This window comes from Aureobasidium subglaciale (genome assembly GCF_000721755.1).
Source record: "Aureobasidium subglaciale EXF-2481 unplaced genomic scaffold scaffold_25, whole genome shotgun sequence".
Classification (NCBI taxonomy): Eukaryota; Fungi; Ascomycota; class Dothideomycetes; order Dothideales; family Saccotheciaceae; genus Aureobasidium; species Aureobasidium subglaciale.
Window position 1 is genome coordinate 50,133 of NW_013566970.1, and position 16,438 is coordinate 66,570.

A 16,438-nucleotide genomic window follows, 5' to 3' on the forward strand; every position below is an offset into this window, starting at 1 on the left:
GAAGCTTTAAGGAAGGACACGCATCTAGAAAGCTGGTAATGGAATCTGGAATACTGGCAAATCTGGAAAGCAGCCTTCCAAGACGTGTCAGAGATGGTGGATGACCAAAAGGTCCACGAAGTCGTTCGTCTTGAAGCTAAGAAAGCTTTGAAAGTCATGGGTGCACTGGAAGCAGATCGGGTCTCAGGATGTGCCTAAAAATGTATTCGAGGGAGAACATTTGTCGGGAGAGTCGAGGAGTAGACCCTTCTTGTGGTCCTTTAATAATTCTTAGATGTGTCTGCTATTGCCGGATACTACGATAAGAGGAAATGGATTGTCGAGCATTTGTCTGCAATTGGCAGGAGCGGATTGTCGATGCCAAGCGGCACCCTAAAATCTTGAAGCCTGTGCAGACCCCGGACCGAGGAATCGTAAATCCTTCGACGGCAGTCGTTATGACTTGTTGTACAATTACAACAAAATATTCGTTGTTCTCGCGGTATATCGATTGAACTTCAATCCATGACTATGACTGAAAGACTAACATTCAGCCCGTGCGGTAGATACCTCGCAACCAATTTGATAACGAAGCTCAAGGACGGTTTTGTTATATCTCGAACAATTCCCGCTTCACAATATGGCTGCCTGGATTCAAGATGATATAGCGGCGCAGCAAGTCGAGCAAACCCTAAACTCCTGAGAATGCGACAGCAGGAATGTGAGAATCGTCACGATTTGGACAAGTACGTACGTATTTGCGTGGAATTTCGCTGCCTCGAATACGAGGTATTAGTCCTTCACTGCTCGGATAATCAACGAATCATGGTGAACACATACCAGCGGGCGAGCTCGGGCGTCTATGCGCAAAGACCAACAAGCCTTTATCAATTCCAAAATCGTCCATGGTACTGGTCTTGGCTATAAGCTCATGGCGGTAGATCGACCTCGTCCTTCTGATCTGGCAGCCTGGGTACAGGCAGTTCGCCGATGTACAGCCACTATATGCGCACTGCAACGCAGTTGCACGGATCATGTGTAGGTAACGTGCCCTAGTGTCATTCTATTATGGCTGCTTCAATTGTGGCACAGAGAGACCGAACCTCACTCGCAAAGAGTGTAGAGCTTCGTCATTCAGGAGCCCGGTCTCATATCTCTTACAGTGTCTGTACCATGCCCTCTCTCAAAATCCTCTTTCAATCATTCATCTTGACTTCTGTGAGATATCATGCCGGAACAACAGAAAGAACTGTGTCAATTGGATCATGAGACCCACGGAGGAGCCTCTTGGTTCACCACCCTTGACCACAGACTAGTACGGATTATCTCTTCGGCCATCGGTATCCTCACAACAAGAGCGGTGTTCACCCAGAGCTTTCACTATCCCCTTCGACTACTTTTCTTGCATCTCTCCGCATCTCTTCTGTGGGAGGCCATCCGATGGCGGTCGACATTGAAGAACAACACAACACTGGATGCCTCGGACCATACACTCTTCAGCTTCTTTCGAAGCAAAAACATATGGTCGATCGCTGGTATGAGACTTTGTCTCCATCTAGTATGTGTTGTCGGGGCATTGTTCTGCGAGTACCAAGCCATCTACCACTTCTCGTCTCTGCCCGCGCTCGTGATGCTTTTTTCGCCAGATTGGAAGCAGGTCGCTCGCTTCGCAGCGCAGACAAATATCCCTGCCTGGCGTAAAGTCATCGTAAGTTTGACATGTCTCACAAGCATTGCAGCGGTGCTCATCTTCGAACATCGATTATCTGGACCTGGACTCAAGTTGTCCATCATTGGGATAATGTTGTCGGCAACCGGTCAACTGCTACGTCCCGAGAATGAGGCGAACACGCCTTCTCCTTCCTCGGTCCCAGACAAACTCATCCTACTTCCTCTGTTCGTCTGTGTTACTCTGGTAGCGGTACGCAAGCACGAGTCTATGATCTACAGCCCGTCACCTTGCCCGCTGTTACTCGTAGCTGTCGCCGTGAGCACACTCGCTGCTATTGTGACCTTCCACGACAGTACTTCATACTTCCGACAAGATGAACCGCGCGGTCTACTCCACAGCTCTGAGGGAGTTGATTGTGACGACGATAATGAGGTGGAACACACGCTCGAGGCTATTTGCTTCCAGACCTTGGTCAATTTGTGTACTGTCGTTTTCGGCTCGTATACTGCGATGTCTGTCTGGCAGTATATCGGGTTCTGGCTTGGCACGAGTACACTCCTTTGGGTCGGTCGACAACTTCAGACTGAGATCGTGGACAACACATACTACCACCCAGTCATGCTACCGCGAGATGATAGCATCGACGATTGCGAGCAAGGTCCAGACGACGTTGGCACAAACGAAAGGCAAGGAGACGCCAGATCGAGCACCTTATTGCAGATCATGTTCATCGCGGGTTGCATGTTGCTCTCGTTGCTGAATCTCGGCACTCGGGTGTCACTTTCGCGATGGACGACACCTGGACATATTCACCTCATAGACTTCAACACGACAAGCTCCTTCGACTTCGTGGTGTCCAGATATCATGAGCCAGCCCGCGTGATCGCGCAGCAGATCAACCGTCTTTGCGAGCTCCCTAACACCAAGTCTCAAGATGTTCGCGTCATCGTCTACAGCACAGGAGAAGACAACATCGTTAAGTTCAGAGCAGACCTCCAAAACGCTCTCCATCCCTCTCTTGAGGTCATCGTCGAGGCCCGTAAGAACATCGGTCGGGAAGCAGCAGCATACCTCCACCATATTCTCCACCGTTACGATAACCTCTCCGACCATACACTTTTCATGCAAGCCGAAATGGATTACCCACACTTACTCCAACAGAGAGCGAAGGATTACCTGATCCCGCAAACAGGTTTCCTATCTCTCTCTTCGACACAGCAATATTGCTCCAGCACCAACGACTGCTGGGATCACTCTCGCTGGGGTGAGAATCCTGAGATTCTTGGCGACATCTATACACGCGCGAACCCTCATGCTATAGCTACGGACTTCACATTAACGTACCGAGGGCAGTTCATCGCCTCCCGAATTAGGATACTGGGGCAGGAGAAACAGCTATTCGTTGATCTACTGGATTTGTTGACAAACTTGAAGAGTGTGGCGCATAGTGAGAAGTACATCAATCAGCCATGGCTGCCGAATAAGAAGGATAGCCTCAATGCGCCTCTGTTCGGGTATACGATGGAGAGGTTATGGGGAGTCATCATGGGATGCGAGGGGAGGAGGATAGCAGATAGATGTCCGAGTCAGTTATCGAGCTCTTTGACCTCGTTCATAGGTTTAGGGATGTATGGCAGAGTCGAAGACTGTCAGTGCTTGGATTGATGAGACGATCGTAATGAGAACGGTACATTCCCAGTCCCTTCACAAACGTCTGGCCACAGTTTCTATCATTTCGACATCAAAACCGAAGAGTACCCAAGCCCTTGAACAAACCCACAGGGTACGCAAAGTCACGATATATCGAGAGTCGCTAGAATGACCAATTCGAACCGATTGGGTCGTTTTGTCAGCGGCTTTGGTTTGGGAGTCCCGTTCGACCTTCCCACACGGGTCGAAGAACAGAGAAGAACTGATCGGACTAACTTTGAGAGCTCAAGGAACACGGCTGGAGGATCAATGGTCGAGGAAAGCACTGGACGCGGCTCAGGGGGAAAGAAACACCGTTCGTGTTGATTTGAAAGAGATTATATTCTCATGAGCAGAAAGAGAGAAGCTCAAGAGAATACCACGGCACCGAGAATATTACCGAAGGCGCAAGGGGAAGAGGCTCGCAATTAGCGAAGACAGAGAACTTCAACCCGCCCAACTTGGATCAATATCAATGTTCGCAAAAGCTAAACTCATCACTCGCATACATGGCATTGACGTCCTTCACAAATGCTCTCCTCTCATTCATCAATTCCTCCCTTACCACCTTGGCCTCTTCTAGACTGATGGGGAAATCCCCCACATCAGTCATGACCTGATGACGAAGCTCAGGAGGCAGAACATCCAATTTGCCTTCTAACCCTTGCACAGCTTCTGCCCACCACTCTTTTTGTTGCGGGGGCACATTAGCCGTGCTGATGACACGCTGAAACGGATCGACGAGGAAGAGAGCGAGGATCTTGCGATGACCTGGCTGAGTAGGATCCTCAAGCTCGAAAGGCTGAACTTGATGTTGCAGTACATTTGGGAATGCGAGAAGTCTCCCCTCTTTGGTCTCCACCTTTCCTATGCTTTGGACACCGGGACCATCCCTTTCAATGTCGAAAAGGTAACAAATACCCTCATTGTCATCTTGAGCGTAGTCTCGTTCCGTGATGTCATCAGTGGATACTTTTGTCCTGAAAGCAAGGGCAGAGGAAGTGATGTTGTGGCTAGAGTAGTAGTACAGAGATGTCGCGGCAATATGTTCGTTTAGTTTTCCTTCTATATGCCAGGAGCCTCCAGCGTAAGAGGGAGAGGAAGGATTAAGGTGAATTGTGGCGAGTTTGACAATTACTTGGAGGCCGCTGTTGGCGAAGTGGTTTCGTAGATTGAGAGGGCATACCGCATTGTTCTTGGTGGAAGTGGCGAAGTCACGTGCGTCTGGTTTTAGGAGGACACGGTTGTCGCTGATCTATTTTATCTTGTATTAGCAGCGATCGACCCATCGTTTTTTGAGGTGCATGTGTTCTATCGGACGGACTTATGTGAGGAAACGGCTTGATACCCAATCAGTGATACTATGATAACCAAGACGCCGAAGCGTATTCTGTATCTTCTTTGTGTTGCGACCTCTGCCTTGATAAAGAGCGACGACTGCACTTACCCATTGTGCGTGAGCCTCACACCACTCATCGCTCGTTTCTTCGAATTCACTGCCTACGTCTGGTGGAGGACTTTCGCCAAGTGGCCATATGTACTCGGTTCGGTGAAAGGGAATACGTAAGTCATTAACGTCGAGTCGCATGTTGTAGGAGGAGAGTACAAGATCCCAAGCAGGTATACTCTTGGCGATAAACTTCTCAATAACTGGATAGATGGATCCGTGGTGGATGGGGTGGAGGTTGTTGATGTAGCTTGTGATCTTGATGGTATCGTTCTCCGTGAAGAACACATCGCTCGGCAGCCATTGGAAGCGGTTGGACCAGTATTCAGTCGTGCCAGTACCTTGCTGACTGAGCCAACGCCTCTTTTGACCAAGCCTGCACTCGTCCTGACTAGGCTCGGGGACTATTTCGCCCTTGCCGGTCATTTGAACACAATCCTCGAGGGTAGTGGTGCCGGTAGAAAGGACCCTCGATCGGCCGTAGATCAAAGGAAACAGCGATGGGTGAACAAGATCCAGTACTTGGTTATTTGAGCCTGGGTGCCAGTCCTTTACCTCTTCGGGCACGTCTTCCAGGGGTTTCACTGCGTCCTGAAGCTCTTGCTTCAATGTTGCGGATATGATAGTGTCAGACTTGACAACAGCCCACTCGGAATCGAGTACGGCAGTCAAGCCACTCTCTTCGTTCTGCTTAGCCTTGTGCTGTAGCTCTGCAATGCACTGATCAAGTTAGCAAAAGATTTAGCACACACATTGTCCGTAATGGGAGCTCACATGATCGAACATCTTCTCTGTAAACCCTTGTCCCTCCTCAGTGATAGCTTCAGCGCGCCATTTTGCAATGATCTCTCCGTCGAAAACTTTTCGTCGCCACTCAGCTTTGTCGGTGATGGAATTGACAACCTGCATCATATTCTTTTCTCGCACGGTGATGGGCTCCGGAGCCCATTCCTGGAGCGCATTAGGACAACGATTGATCATCTTTGCCGTAGGTGGGTAGCGGTCGCCCCAGTCTTTTTGCTCGAGCACTTCATTCACGGGTCTGCCGAATCCAGGCAGTGACAACTTTCCATCTTCTGCGATGGACGGTCTTGTTCGGGCGAGTTCGTCTTCAGTTTTCCATGACCAGTCAGGTTCCTTGGGGGCGGGATTTGCTGCTGCGGCAGCTTTCATCATACTCGTGCGAGCCATTGTGGTCGCGCTGAATGTTTCGATGGGATGTCGCAAGGAGGGGTGTTGGTCGCGGTATGGCAGAGGAAAGGGGGAAGTGCTTGAAGTACTTATTTGACCGCGTCTGTGCTTAAGGCAGAACCCATTGGCTAGCCCATGATATTGGACGTGTGCGGCTTGAAGCAGCCTGATTCCGAGCTATGTCTGGCAGTTGGAAATTACTCTAGGCTTTCCTCTGGTTCACGCTGGGAAACTGCCTGTTTGTTGACTCGCGGCGCGTTGGTGTTGAGGCAGCCACGGCGATGTGGGCCTCCGGAGTAGGGACGCCACTTGGCTGAACCCCTGCTCATGAGCGTCACCAACTTTGGGAAGCCCCTCCATCTATACAAGAGCGCTGAACCCAACGGCCTGCCCTACTTCAGTCAGACATTGCAGTATATCATCTCATTCTTGAGTGATTGTGCCACGGCTACGCAGATCCTTCCCTCGTAGCGTTGATGATCAACCATGTATACCTTATGTAGACCTCGCCAAGCATACACACCCGAGGCAGCAATATAAGGTTCTACAGAGTCCCCAAATTTCCCCTCATCTATATACCTCTCAAATCAAGTCAAAAGCACCATCTTCTCTTTCGACTGTGTCGTCAATCGTCTTGATTTCAACACACTGATCAATTTTCACATCCTACAAGCATGGCAGCAGTACAATCACTCCTCAAGCCCGTCTTCGCCCTCGTCGGCTGGACCTTCGCAATGGAAGGCTGGATGTACGCAACCCGCTTACCAGCAATGTCACAATACAAAATCAAAACCGATTCCAGCTTCTCAAAGGAGAAGCTAAACAACCAGATCCCTGCTTCTGTGAGATGGAAGGGTAAATCTGCTCCTTCTCAGATCATCATGCTTTTCACAATCCTGATGCACTTCGCAGCCGACAACTATGACCATCTCCACGAAGCACCCACACGCTTCTACGCCGTCGCATTGGGATTAGCACTTTATGCCAGTACTTCCCCTGCTGCGTTGACTAGCAAGTTTATGGCTAGTGAGGCCAAGTTGGCTTGGGTTTACGTTGGGCTTAGAGTGGTGCACAGTGTTGTGCAGGCAAGTGCTAACCCGGTAATGGTGAGATTTTCCATTTTCGTTGCTTCAGAGGTGACGATGTTGGGATTGTTGCTCAAGGGTGTTAGTGCTGTTTGGCAGGCCAAGGGCACTGGAAGTCTGATCTAGAGAGTCAGAACTGTGGATGATGTAATGGAGATAGTGGTAGGACGATACGGTGTCATTGAGACTGCGATCGCTACATCGCCAGATGAATCTTCCGGCGACCGACCGGTATGACCTTCGCATCAATCGAAACAGATTGCAACACACGATCATTCATGGCTGCATAGATAGTATGAGCTGTGTGAACGTACATGTATGGTTTCTGACCTTGATCATGCATCCCTTTCCTCCCCGTCAAGCTCCAGGGGCAGGATACTCTGCATTGATTCGATCAAGCACTTCCCCATCGATCGGGTTCTCGAAATCGTATTTTTCTTCTTCAGACCACACCTTGAACCCGATGCCGGCCTGATTACACATCTTCTCGAACCGGTCGCGGATGGCTATCCAGGTCGAGCGAGCACTCTTCGCTCGTTCGAGCATTGAGATATTGAGCCGTCTCGTCTTGACGAGCTCGATGTATTTGAGATTTGGAAACTCGTTGTAGCTCTGCATGTCCACGAATCGTGTCAGGTAAGGAGTCATATCATCTTCCACCCAGCGAAGGATCAGCTGCTCCACGGAAGAAGGTATTAGGTCATGGAACTTCGGCTCCGGAGTATGCGTGCCAGACTTAGGTAACAAGGCGCGCTGGCTGATCTCCAATAGCTTTAATTTTATGAGACGGCGGACGTCAAAGAGATTGTCAGGAAAACTTCCGTAGTATTTATCAGGTATGACAAGTTGCAGGCTTTCAAGTGTCTCAGAACGCTGTGCGAGCTTATCAAGGAAATCCTGCCTGATGTCAACATTGTCTGCCATTTCAGGAAACAAGAGTGCCAGTGATCGAAGGTGGCTGCAATCTTCAACGAGAGAGCTCAGAGCCGAGGGGCCAATATTCATGTTTTCCAAATGCAAGTTCCGAAGGTTCTGGAAAGGGAAGTGATATCGTGCTGGGTCTTGATCGAAGCATATATCGCATCCATGGACGAAGAGTGATTTGAGTGTAGGTATGGTGATCATGTTTAGGCAATGGGAGAGGTCAAGGCTGTCACTGAATTCCGCTTGTCGCATGATCAGCGTCTCCAGACGAGGAAGTATTGGAGAAGACCCAGCAAGTAGCTTCTGGTTCCTCAAAACATAACTGGTCATGGCGTCTGAAGCTAGTTGTTTGTCTTCCTCAAAGGCCACGTTGCCGAAGATTTGTTGGAAAAGTGAGTGGATATCTCCTCCAACATCAGCCGTGCACGTCTCGACGTCCAGCAGTTTCAGATCATGAACCACTGTCAGGAGCAATGTGGCTTCTGCGTTGACTAACCCGGTAGCAAGATTGTTGCGCCAACGTTCTTGCCATTCGTGATTTTCCGGTTGATGGTCAGAGACTACCGATTCAGAGGTGGCCGCGATAAAACTGTCCAGCAGCTCCTCGTTCGGAGACGAAAGCTCGTCTCGGACCTCTAGTTCTTCGTCCTCAACTTGTAAGTTTTGTAGCCGAAGAGAGCGCACTTGGCCTGCAAGATCCGGGCGGTCCAGCAGGGTACGAAGGAAGTACTCCAGGGAGGTGGGTGACCTCAGATCAGAATCATCTTCATCAGCATATTGCTCAAAGACATCGTAATCGTTAACAAATGAGCGATATAACACAGGCTGTGCGAAGCTGCACATCGTTCTCGACACCAGACATAGGTTTGCGAGCGTTCTCGTGGCAAGCTGCCATTCTTCAAAGTGCTTAGGCGGTGTTAGAGCTTCAGCAGAGAGTTGTTCTGCGATACCTAGCAGGATCTCATCAGGGAGAATTGACATCTAATAGACTCTGTTATTCTGAGCTGACTGTGTGAGAGAAGCATGTACCTGTAAAAGATTTAGAGGAGTCCTTGACGGCGTTCAGGTGATACCCAGTAGCCCCGCTCGAAGCCGATGCTGCGCGTTTGCAACATGGCTGTAACGGGCAAACGGTTGCCAACGTAAGAAGCACCTTCTGCTTCATCCGAGGTCCCTACCTCACTCCCCTTGAGTATCCTCAGTGTCCTGAAATCGTCTTTCGATGACAGCGCGTATCAACTGATGTAGCGGAACTGAATCTGTAGCACTCACTCCATCAGGGACTTCATAAACGTTCCTAGATCCGCACACTTCACAAAGCGCCATTTTGGCCAGTCTATGGAGTCGAAGCCTTCTTCGTACCGCTACTTCGCACCTTCTGACCATATCTTATGTCGTAACCCCTCATACTGGCATATTCGTAGAAGCTGGTCGCGAAGTGTGACTCATGCGACTATGGTCGACTCTTCCTACAGACTCTTCGATACGCTAGGGTCATAAAACTCCTCGCAAGTCTTCGCCTCGACAAGCTCGACGTATCGTAACCGCGAGAAGTAATCCTTATAGTCTTGTGTTCAACAAGAGCTGACAGTGGAGCAACGAGTGAGTGATCGACTTCCCGTACTGTCATGTGTCGTGCCATCCTTGCATCTCGGACGTGATGTCGGGAGTTGCTACGCAGCGTCTCAAATCCGAAAACCTGTTCATGAGCTTCTCATCAAGCGGGACTTGCGGCTTGGTGTAGTCAGCGTAGTAACATGATGGGCAGCTGATGTCACAGTGCTGTCACACCTTTGACCAAATTCCAACGTTTCAAGACAAAGAATTTGGGACAAATCCACGCACACCACTCAGACAACTCCAAACATCTACAAGGAACACACAGACGTTCAAGATACTCTCAGTACAGACGACAAGACTATAGATCGAAGACTGTAGGTAACAGAGCAGAAAAGCTGCTACGAGTGCTCGTTTCCAGGGAGACCCTGGCTCAAGGCTCCGTACCAGTGATGTCATCGAGTCATTGGGATTAGAAAATCTAGCAGGCAAAAGCCAGAAGATGCTACGAAAGTAGGACCAGGTATAGATATACAGAGCTCGGCGGCAGAAAGAGTGATGAGATGCAGATGAGACATGGACTCACTAGGTATCTTACTATGAGTTTGAATATTCTGATTCGACATCGGAATTGACAGGGTTTGGACTTGTCCTGGGTAGGTAGGTGTCATACTATCTGTTCTCGTCGTCTAGTCATACATGGAATGCATTTTCGGACAAATTCTTCCAATCGAGATGTGTGAGTGCATAGCTCGGACGATGTTAGTGGTCCTTCCGAGACATGAAGCACGGCTTGCTTGCTTTTACTCGTGAGGGAAGACGGGCCAGGACACTGTACACGTATGCAAGGTGCCACATCGGGTCCAGAGATGTACAGGAAGACGTATCTCCCTCATTGCTCACCGCCAAGTTCTCCAGTAACCTTCACAAAGGCCTCCCACTGCTCTTTAGCACCACCGCTGGAAATGCACCAGCGAGCGCGTCTGACGCCCTCTTTCCAGCGCAAGCCTCCAGGGCCACGTTCGGTGATGACTTTCCCGTCGTCTCCAGGTCCCATGTCGCTGGTCTCGGACTCGCAGATACCGGAGGTGACCAGAAGGGCAGCGGTGTTGATCAGGACAAACGTAAGAACGGGATCATTGGGATCGATGGTACCGTCAAGGATGCTCTTGAGGATCACGGCATTTTCGGCTGGCGACTTGCCTCCAGCGACAAGACTCAACGGTACAGGCTTCAAGCCAAAGTCCTCGGGTGATACGGTAAAAGGGACGATGTCGACTGCGGAGTCGGCAGCATCGGACTGCGGTCTTAGCACCCAGCAGTATGAGGGACCAGCGCAACTCAATTCATCCAAGTCCTCAGCACCACAGACGATCAAAGCCTTCTTTGTACCAGTCAGGCGCATAGACTCGGCAAACACAGAGCCCATATCACGCTTCGCGACACCCAGAATGCGAGCCTCGATCAGGTTGCTATTTTGTACCGGGTTTGCCAAAGGGCCGAGCAGGTTGAAGATTGTACGGAAAGGCAACTCTTTGCGGACAGCAGCGGCATGTCTCATACCGGGGTGCCATTCGCGGGCATACAGGAAAGCGTAGTTTGTGCGGGAGTAGATGTCGGGTAGTGTCTTCTCGGTGGTTGCGGCGATGACTGGGGCGGGCGAGGCAGCGAGTAGAAGGTCGGCGGAACCAGACTTTGAGGTCGAAGCGTTGTTACCGTGTTTGGCCATCATAAGCAGGGCTGAGGCGAGGATACTCGAGGTTGTGCTGACGTTGTAGGTGTTGTGGCTGTCACCGCCAGTACCGACTATGTCACACTTGGACGTTGTCAGTGAGTTGACAACAAGAAGTGATTGCTTGGGCATACCATACCAGACCTCCGTGGTATTGGCCCTCCTTGCGCGCTCGTGTTGAGACAGCCTTTGCGAGAGCATCAGGGTCGACTTGAGCAGCGGCATATCTCATGGAACTGGCGCATGCTGCAAGAACATCCGGACGACGATCCAATTGGGTCGTGTGAAGGGCATATAGAAGGCAACCTGTCTGGACAGGTGAAATGCTGTCTGCGAAAATATGCGACACGGCGGCAGCAACTTCCTGGGCAGTGACGCTGAACAAGGTCGTAGTGGGGTCAGCCAGCCGGAGGAGCAGCGGTGATATCGAGATTGCTGCTTTGGCTTCGCTCATTGTGGCTGCTTTCGTGATTCTGAGAAGTGAGCCAGGAGAAACAAGTCGCATGCAACACAGAGTAAGAGCAATTGATTCGAAGGATTTGAGAAGGAAAGAGCTATTGAAGCACCGAATAGTATGACTGGAATGCGGCCTCGAAACTCGGGTCTTGCCGAATGTAGAAAGAGCGACTCCAAGAAGTGGCCCGTGCGAGATATTTCCTGAAGATGCGGAAGTCGTGCTGGAACGGCAAGACAAGAGTATCCGCCAGTCGCTCCTTCCACTTATTATATGTATGTTAGAGTCTGTTCACATGCTAGTCGGACAAGTGATCTGACTTAGCCAGCCCATCTCACAATGCAACCGAGGTTACGACTACACGCCAGCAAGCGCTTGCGCCTGAGCACACCCACCATCGCATACCCTTCATGTCAATGTCGCTACGCTTCCCTGGCCGCTGCCACGACTCCGGCTCCTTCAATTGAATCAACAATGCATGTCTCGACTCCCATCACTCGCCATCCTCCTACTCAACCGCCACCATACAAACCTGCCGAGTTCCGCAAGACACAACTTCACCGCATCTACACATCCCTGATCCGTTCGTCACCCTTGATGCTGGTTTTCCAACACAACAACCTCAAGGCTTCTGAGTTCTCAGGCATCAGAAGACAGCTCAACTTCGCTCTGGAAAAGGTCGACGCCGAGCTGAGTACTGAAGCTTCGCCATCTATCATTGGAAAGTACACGGAGCTTCAAATTGTTCAGACTGGTATCTTTGCCTCCGCCGTCAAGGTCGCCGAATCTTTCAACCCAGACTCCTCCTCAGACACGCAGCAAACACGCGCTACGAATACTTCCCCGCAATACACACACAGCCTGTCTAAGTCAGCATGGAAGACCGCTAGAAGCGCAAAGGTCCAGACTGGTCTGGAGCCCTTGTTGTCAGGCCCCCTGGTCGTTCTCACCTTCCCCCTGGTCTCTCCTCAGCACTTGAAGGCTGCCATGACCATTCTCGCTCCCTCCGAGGGCTTCCCTGCTCCCAAGAGAAAGGCAAACCCCGGTCTTTACGAACCCAGCATCCAAAGCGGTCTCCAGAAGCTTATGCTCCTCGGTGCCCGTGTAGAAGGCAAAGTGTTCGATCTCGACGGCACAAAATGGATCGGCGGTATTTCTGGTGGCCTGGACGGTCTCAGAGCCCAGCTTGTTTACATGCTGCAATCCTTGCCTGCTACCCTCACAAACACCCTCGAGGGTGCAGCAAAGAGCTTGTACGTCACCGTCGAGAGTAGGCGCCAGGATATGGAGCCAAAGGAGGAGAAGACAGACCAGCCTGAGGCAGAGCAGAAGGCCGAGTAGACCATGTATGTCTGTTCTGTTTGTACCATCACCCACATATCTGTACAGCTTTTCTTTATTTCACAAAATGATATCCCTGCACACTTCCGCCACGTACGACGTCGTTCGCAACAAATCTTTTTTGATCGTGATTCGTCGCTTTGAAATTTCCGTCATCTTGTTTACTATCTTCATAGACCGGGCTTTCACGATTGATCACTCAAGCCAAACAAATATTTTGCGCGCGCAACGCCTTATTCTTCATCTCAGTGTAGTCTTTCTTTACAATCTCCAACAACATGGTTCTCAGCAACGTGTTCCATGCTCTACACAACAGACGCCCCTGGCTGGAGGCGCCCGAAGTCGCATCGCCTGTGTTGCCAAACTCGCCATCAAAATCAACCACGTCGAACATGCCTACCCTGACCAACTCGATCAGACGCAGCCGTTTGATGACCACTAAAAAGCACACGCTCCATGATCCTCGTACTCCGTTCCCGACCTTTCTTGACGATGTTGTGTGGAATGGTCCTCAGTAAATGGCTGCATTATCCACAAGGCCACGCAGATGCTAATCTTTGATGTGTAGACTCTGCGGCAACATCGTGTCGTTTGACCTGAACGCACCCTCGACTCCTACCAGACAATGTACCTCGCCACTTGACCCAGCTTCGATCGAGGAGGAAGAGGAAAGGACGAGAAAGACGACGCCAAGTTCTTCGCTCACACAGAGCTCGTCCGACCTGCTTCTATCATCTTTGCCAGACACCTCTCTCGTGGACACTCCGTCATTCTGGTACCCGGACAGGACCACGACGCCATCCAACTGTTCGTTCGCTTCCTCTACTCCGGAAATATCAACAGCAACGTCGCCGATGCTTGCTCGTTCAAGGGTGGCTGTGAGACACTCAACTTCAAGCTGCATGACAACTCCTTCACCCAGCTCATGACCCCCGACGATGAAGAGAAGCTTCTCGTGAAGGCCTACCTTTTCGGCTACTCGTGCAGCTGCTGGACTTTCTGCGACGCCGTCATCGACACTTTGATCTGCAAAATCATTGGCCAAAAGAGAAGACCCGTTCTGCACAACCTCCTCGATCTCAGCACGAACTGCGGTTCCTTCTATCCTCTCAAGGTTCTCATCGCCCACCTTGCGCTCCATACTTGGACGGACAACCAGTTCTGCGGCTTTGCTCTGGCGCACAGATTCGACAGGATCGATCACGTTAGATTCTGGGCTGATGTTGGAGACTACAATGCTGTGCACAAGACCGGCACTTATGGCTTACCCAAGGCCCCATGGCGTAAGAGCCCATGCCACTATCATGTGCACGCAAGCTACCCCAAGATGAAGTATACTTGCTACACTCAAAGCCGCCAGGGATGAAAGAGCTTCAATTCGCGGACTGATCAGGGTCGGTCTGATTGGCACATTCTGCAAAGCGCCTGCCGAACGAAGTGAGACGCTTCTATCTTGGTTATCACTCTTGAGAAGTTGTACCCGCTTTCGTTGAGCTCGATGAGCTGTTGTAGTTGCATAATTGTCTCAATAATATTCTGTGTGCACTTCGAGCGATATGTCTTGTTAGACACTCAATTCCACTCCCTGCCCTATCTCGTCGTTGTCGTGATTCGCTTAACTCCTCGTTCAGAGCTCGCCGTGTATGCCCCTCTTCTCACAGGCTCCGACGAACAGAGGTACGTACGATCACAACTCCATGATCTCACTCTTCGAGCACCTCGATCTTACGCTTGTCGACACATCGTCGACGATATCGCTAGAAGTCTGAGTTACAACAGTGTCGAACTATTCGCTTCGAATCGACTGTATCAAGCCCTTTCCAACCCGCTGCCACGCACCGCACCCTGAGAGTGATGAGAACAATTGACTCTTAGAATCACATCGTCGATGACCTCGCTAAGACTTTGATCAACACTGGTCTCGAAGATTTCACTTCCCATCCGTCATAAAAATCCCTCTTTGCACTCACTTCGCCGGAACGCAAGTCTATTTTACTCTTATGACATCGTCAACAACGTCGTTGAATTCCAAGCACACCAGACTTCCTTCCGCCTTTTGAAAACGACCTCACGTTCTCACACTCTGTGTACTTCGCAGGAGTATCAAGCGACGACATCGTTAAGTCTTCGATCGACACTGTCAAAAGTCTGGACACAGCCTCTCGATGTCCGCTTTACTACCCCTCAATCGCCATGTCAAAGGAGCAAGCAAGAACGCCGACCCGGAGACGCCAGCTCCTTCTGTTCAGGCCCTCCAGAGAGCTTACAACTCTTCTCTCTTGGAATTGGTCGAGAAGGGCAACAAAGACCGCAAAGTCAAAGCTCAACAGCGTCAGAAGGATGGCCTGAATAATCTCGATTACGGAAAGACTCCATTTGGGTATGTTGATATCGCAGTCTCACGCTTATCGAGTCTTGAAATCTGTTCAGTTTACTAACACTCTTGTAGTGAAGATATGGTAATCGTCAGAAAGTTCAGTCGTATCCTCGCCCACGTACCACTCGCAAAGTTCAAGAAATGGGCACCAGAGATCTACAAAGATCTTGATCGAGTTGATCAGCAATACCAACAACAAGGCCTCAAAATCCTCGTCTTCCAACCAAAATGCTACGTCTCAGGCATCGGTCTCAAGCAATGGGCAATCTGGCTAAGCACCCAAAACATCAAGAAAAGCTTGGGAGGCTCAATGGCTTCTTTCGATACTATCCTTGATGCTCTGAATATCGCTTATGCTTTGCAACATAATGATTACCATGATGCTATTATGGATTATGCCGCATATCGTCTCTGTCTCGGTTTTAGGGAGAACCTTTTCACGGTTCACAAAGGTGTTGATAAGGATATCCAAGCTAGTCTCCGTCAGCTGGCACAAGTTTTTACGCCTTCATCTGCCAACAGTATGCTTGAGAAGCTTTTCAAAGTTCTTGTCTTGCACTATGATGTCGATGGTGTGATGGCTAGGGACGTCTACCCCTCGGCTATAAACGATCACGTTACTGCTCAGGTCTTTGGGTATTGGCAGCACAAAGACGAGGAGGCGCTTCCTAGAGATCCTGTCAAATTCGAGAGGCTGGAGGAGTGGTGTAAGCCTTATCATCTGCATAGTAAAGAGGAGGTGTGCTGGATAATCAAGAAGTCCTTGGACGATAAATGCTAGATCGCAAACCCTACACCGAGAAGGAAAGTCTGAACGAGACTTTTGCATAGTTGCCCACCGAGGATATGTGGGTGGGGGTTTTGGGCTAGACGCAAACTTTATTTTACATTTATTATGAAGCGCTCCCGAGTCACAGTGACGCATGACATGTAGAGCCGACCTCATACCTTCAGTTGATGATTGAGAAGCTCTCTCTCCATGCGAATGAT

General features: G+C 50.2%; 8 protein-coding genes across 8 annotated transcripts; 5 read left to right on the forward strand and 3 right to left on the reverse strand.

The window, feature by feature from the left end:
* Nucleotides 1-1,780: 1,780 nt before the first annotated feature.
* On the forward strand, nucleotides 1,781-3,316 carry AUEXF2481DRAFT_8096 (uncharacterized protein; the record flags this gene model as incomplete). Its single annotated transcript, XM_013484881.1, has 1 exon — nucleotides 1,781-3,316. One exon carries the CDS (start codon nucleotides 1,781-1,783, stop codon nucleotides 3,314-3,316), a length of 1,536 nt encoding a protein of 511 aa, XP_013340335.1.
* A 496-nt stretch (nucleotides 3,317-3,812) lies between these two features.
* On the reverse strand, nucleotides 3,813-5,978 carry AUEXF2481DRAFT_8097 (uncharacterized protein; the record flags this gene model as incomplete). The annotated part of the gene is made up of 3 exons (XM_013484882.1): nucleotides 3,813-4,595; nucleotides 4,788-5,507; nucleotides 5,562-5,978. 3 exons carry the CDS (start codon nucleotides 5,976-5,978, stop codon nucleotides 3,813-3,815), a joined length of 1,920 nt encoding a protein of 639 aa, XP_013340336.1.
* A 528-nt stretch (nucleotides 5,979-6,506) lies between these two features.
* On the forward strand, nucleotides 6,507-7,321 carry AUEXF2481DRAFT_43547 (uncharacterized protein). Its single transcript, XM_013484928.1, has one exon. The coding sequence runs from the start codon at nucleotides 6,653-6,655 to the stop codon at nucleotides 7,187-7,189; it is 537 nt and encodes a 178-aa protein (XP_013340382.1). The 5' UTR covers nucleotides 6,507-6,652; the 3' UTR covers nucleotides 7,190-7,321.
* Nucleotides 7,089-9,010, reverse strand: AUEXF2481DRAFT_43549 (uncharacterized protein). Its single transcript, XM_013484929.1, has 2 exons — nucleotides 7,238-9,010; nucleotides 7,089-7,180 (listed from the first exon to the last, which is right to left on the reverse strand). Exon 1 carries the CDS (start codon nucleotides 8,966-8,968, stop codon nucleotides 7,421-7,423), a length of 1,548 nt encoding a protein of 515 aa, XP_013340383.1. The 5' UTR covers nucleotides 8,969-9,010; the 3' UTR covers nucleotides 7,089-7,180; nucleotides 7,238-7,420.
* A 1,426-nt stretch (nucleotides 9,011-10,436) lies between these two features.
* On the reverse strand, nucleotides 10,437-11,730 carry AUEXF2481DRAFT_8100 (uncharacterized protein; the record flags this gene model as incomplete). The annotated part of the gene is made up of 2 exons (XM_013484883.1): nucleotides 10,437-11,360; nucleotides 11,416-11,730. The coding sequence occupies 2 exons, from the start codon at nucleotides 11,728-11,730 to the stop codon at nucleotides 10,437-10,439; spliced, it is 1,239 nt and encodes a 412-aa protein (XP_013340337.1).
* A 242-nt stretch (nucleotides 11,731-11,972) lies between these two features.
* On the forward strand, nucleotides 11,973-13,275 carry AUEXF2481DRAFT_43552 (uncharacterized protein). Its single transcript, XM_013484930.1, has 2 exons — nucleotides 11,973-12,005; nucleotides 12,059-13,275. Exon 2 carries the CDS (start codon nucleotides 12,070-12,072, stop codon nucleotides 13,069-13,071), a length of 1,002 nt encoding a protein of 333 aa, XP_013340384.1. The 5' UTR covers nucleotides 11,973-12,005; nucleotides 12,059-12,069; the 3' UTR covers nucleotides 13,072-13,275.
* A 137-nt stretch (nucleotides 13,276-13,412) lies between these two features.
* Nucleotides 13,413-14,391, forward strand: AUEXF2481DRAFT_446798 (uncharacterized protein). The gene is made up of 2 exons (XM_013484981.1): nucleotides 13,413-13,585; nucleotides 13,640-14,391. Exons 1-2 carry the CDS (start codon nucleotides 13,464-13,466, stop codon nucleotides 13,998-14,000), a joined length of 483 nt encoding a protein of 160 aa, XP_013340435.1. The 5' UTR covers nucleotides 13,413-13,463; the 3' UTR covers nucleotides 14,001-14,391.
* Nucleotides 14,392-15,236: 845 nt separating this feature from the next.
* Nucleotides 15,237-16,229, forward strand: AUEXF2481DRAFT_32617 (uncharacterized protein; the record flags this gene model as incomplete). The annotated part of the gene is made up of 2 exons (XM_013484909.1): nucleotides 15,237-15,451; nucleotides 15,521-16,229. The coding sequence occupies 2 exons, from the start codon at nucleotides 15,237-15,239 to the stop codon at nucleotides 16,227-16,229; spliced, it is 924 nt and encodes a 307-aa protein (XP_013340363.1).
* Between the last annotated feature and the right edge of the window lie 209 nt (nucleotides 16,230-16,438).

What these genes read in the sequence shown, in the direction of transcription:
- AUEXF2481DRAFT_43547 (XM_013484928.1), top strand. Translation starts at nt 6,653, where the DNA reads ATGGCAGCAGTACAATCACTCCTCAAGCCCGTCTTCGCCCTCGTCGGC.
- AUEXF2481DRAFT_43549 (XM_013484929.1), bottom strand. Translation starts at nt 8,968, where the DNA reads ATGTCAATTCTCCCTGATGAGATCCTGCTAGGTATCGCAGAACAACTC.
- AUEXF2481DRAFT_43552 (XM_013484930.1), top strand. Translation starts at nt 12,070, where the DNA reads ATGCAACCGAGGTTACGACTACACGCCAGCAAGCGCTTGCGCCTGAGC.
- AUEXF2481DRAFT_446798 (XM_013484981.1), top strand. Translation starts at nt 13,464, where the DNA reads ATGCCTACCCTGACCAACTCGATCAGACGCAGCCGTTTGATGACCACT. An exon ending in GTTGTGTGGAATGGTCCTCA is followed by an intron (nt 13,586 to 13,639) that starts GTAAATGGCTGC and finishes TTTGATGTGTAG; the next exon opens with ACTCTGCGGCAACATCGTGT.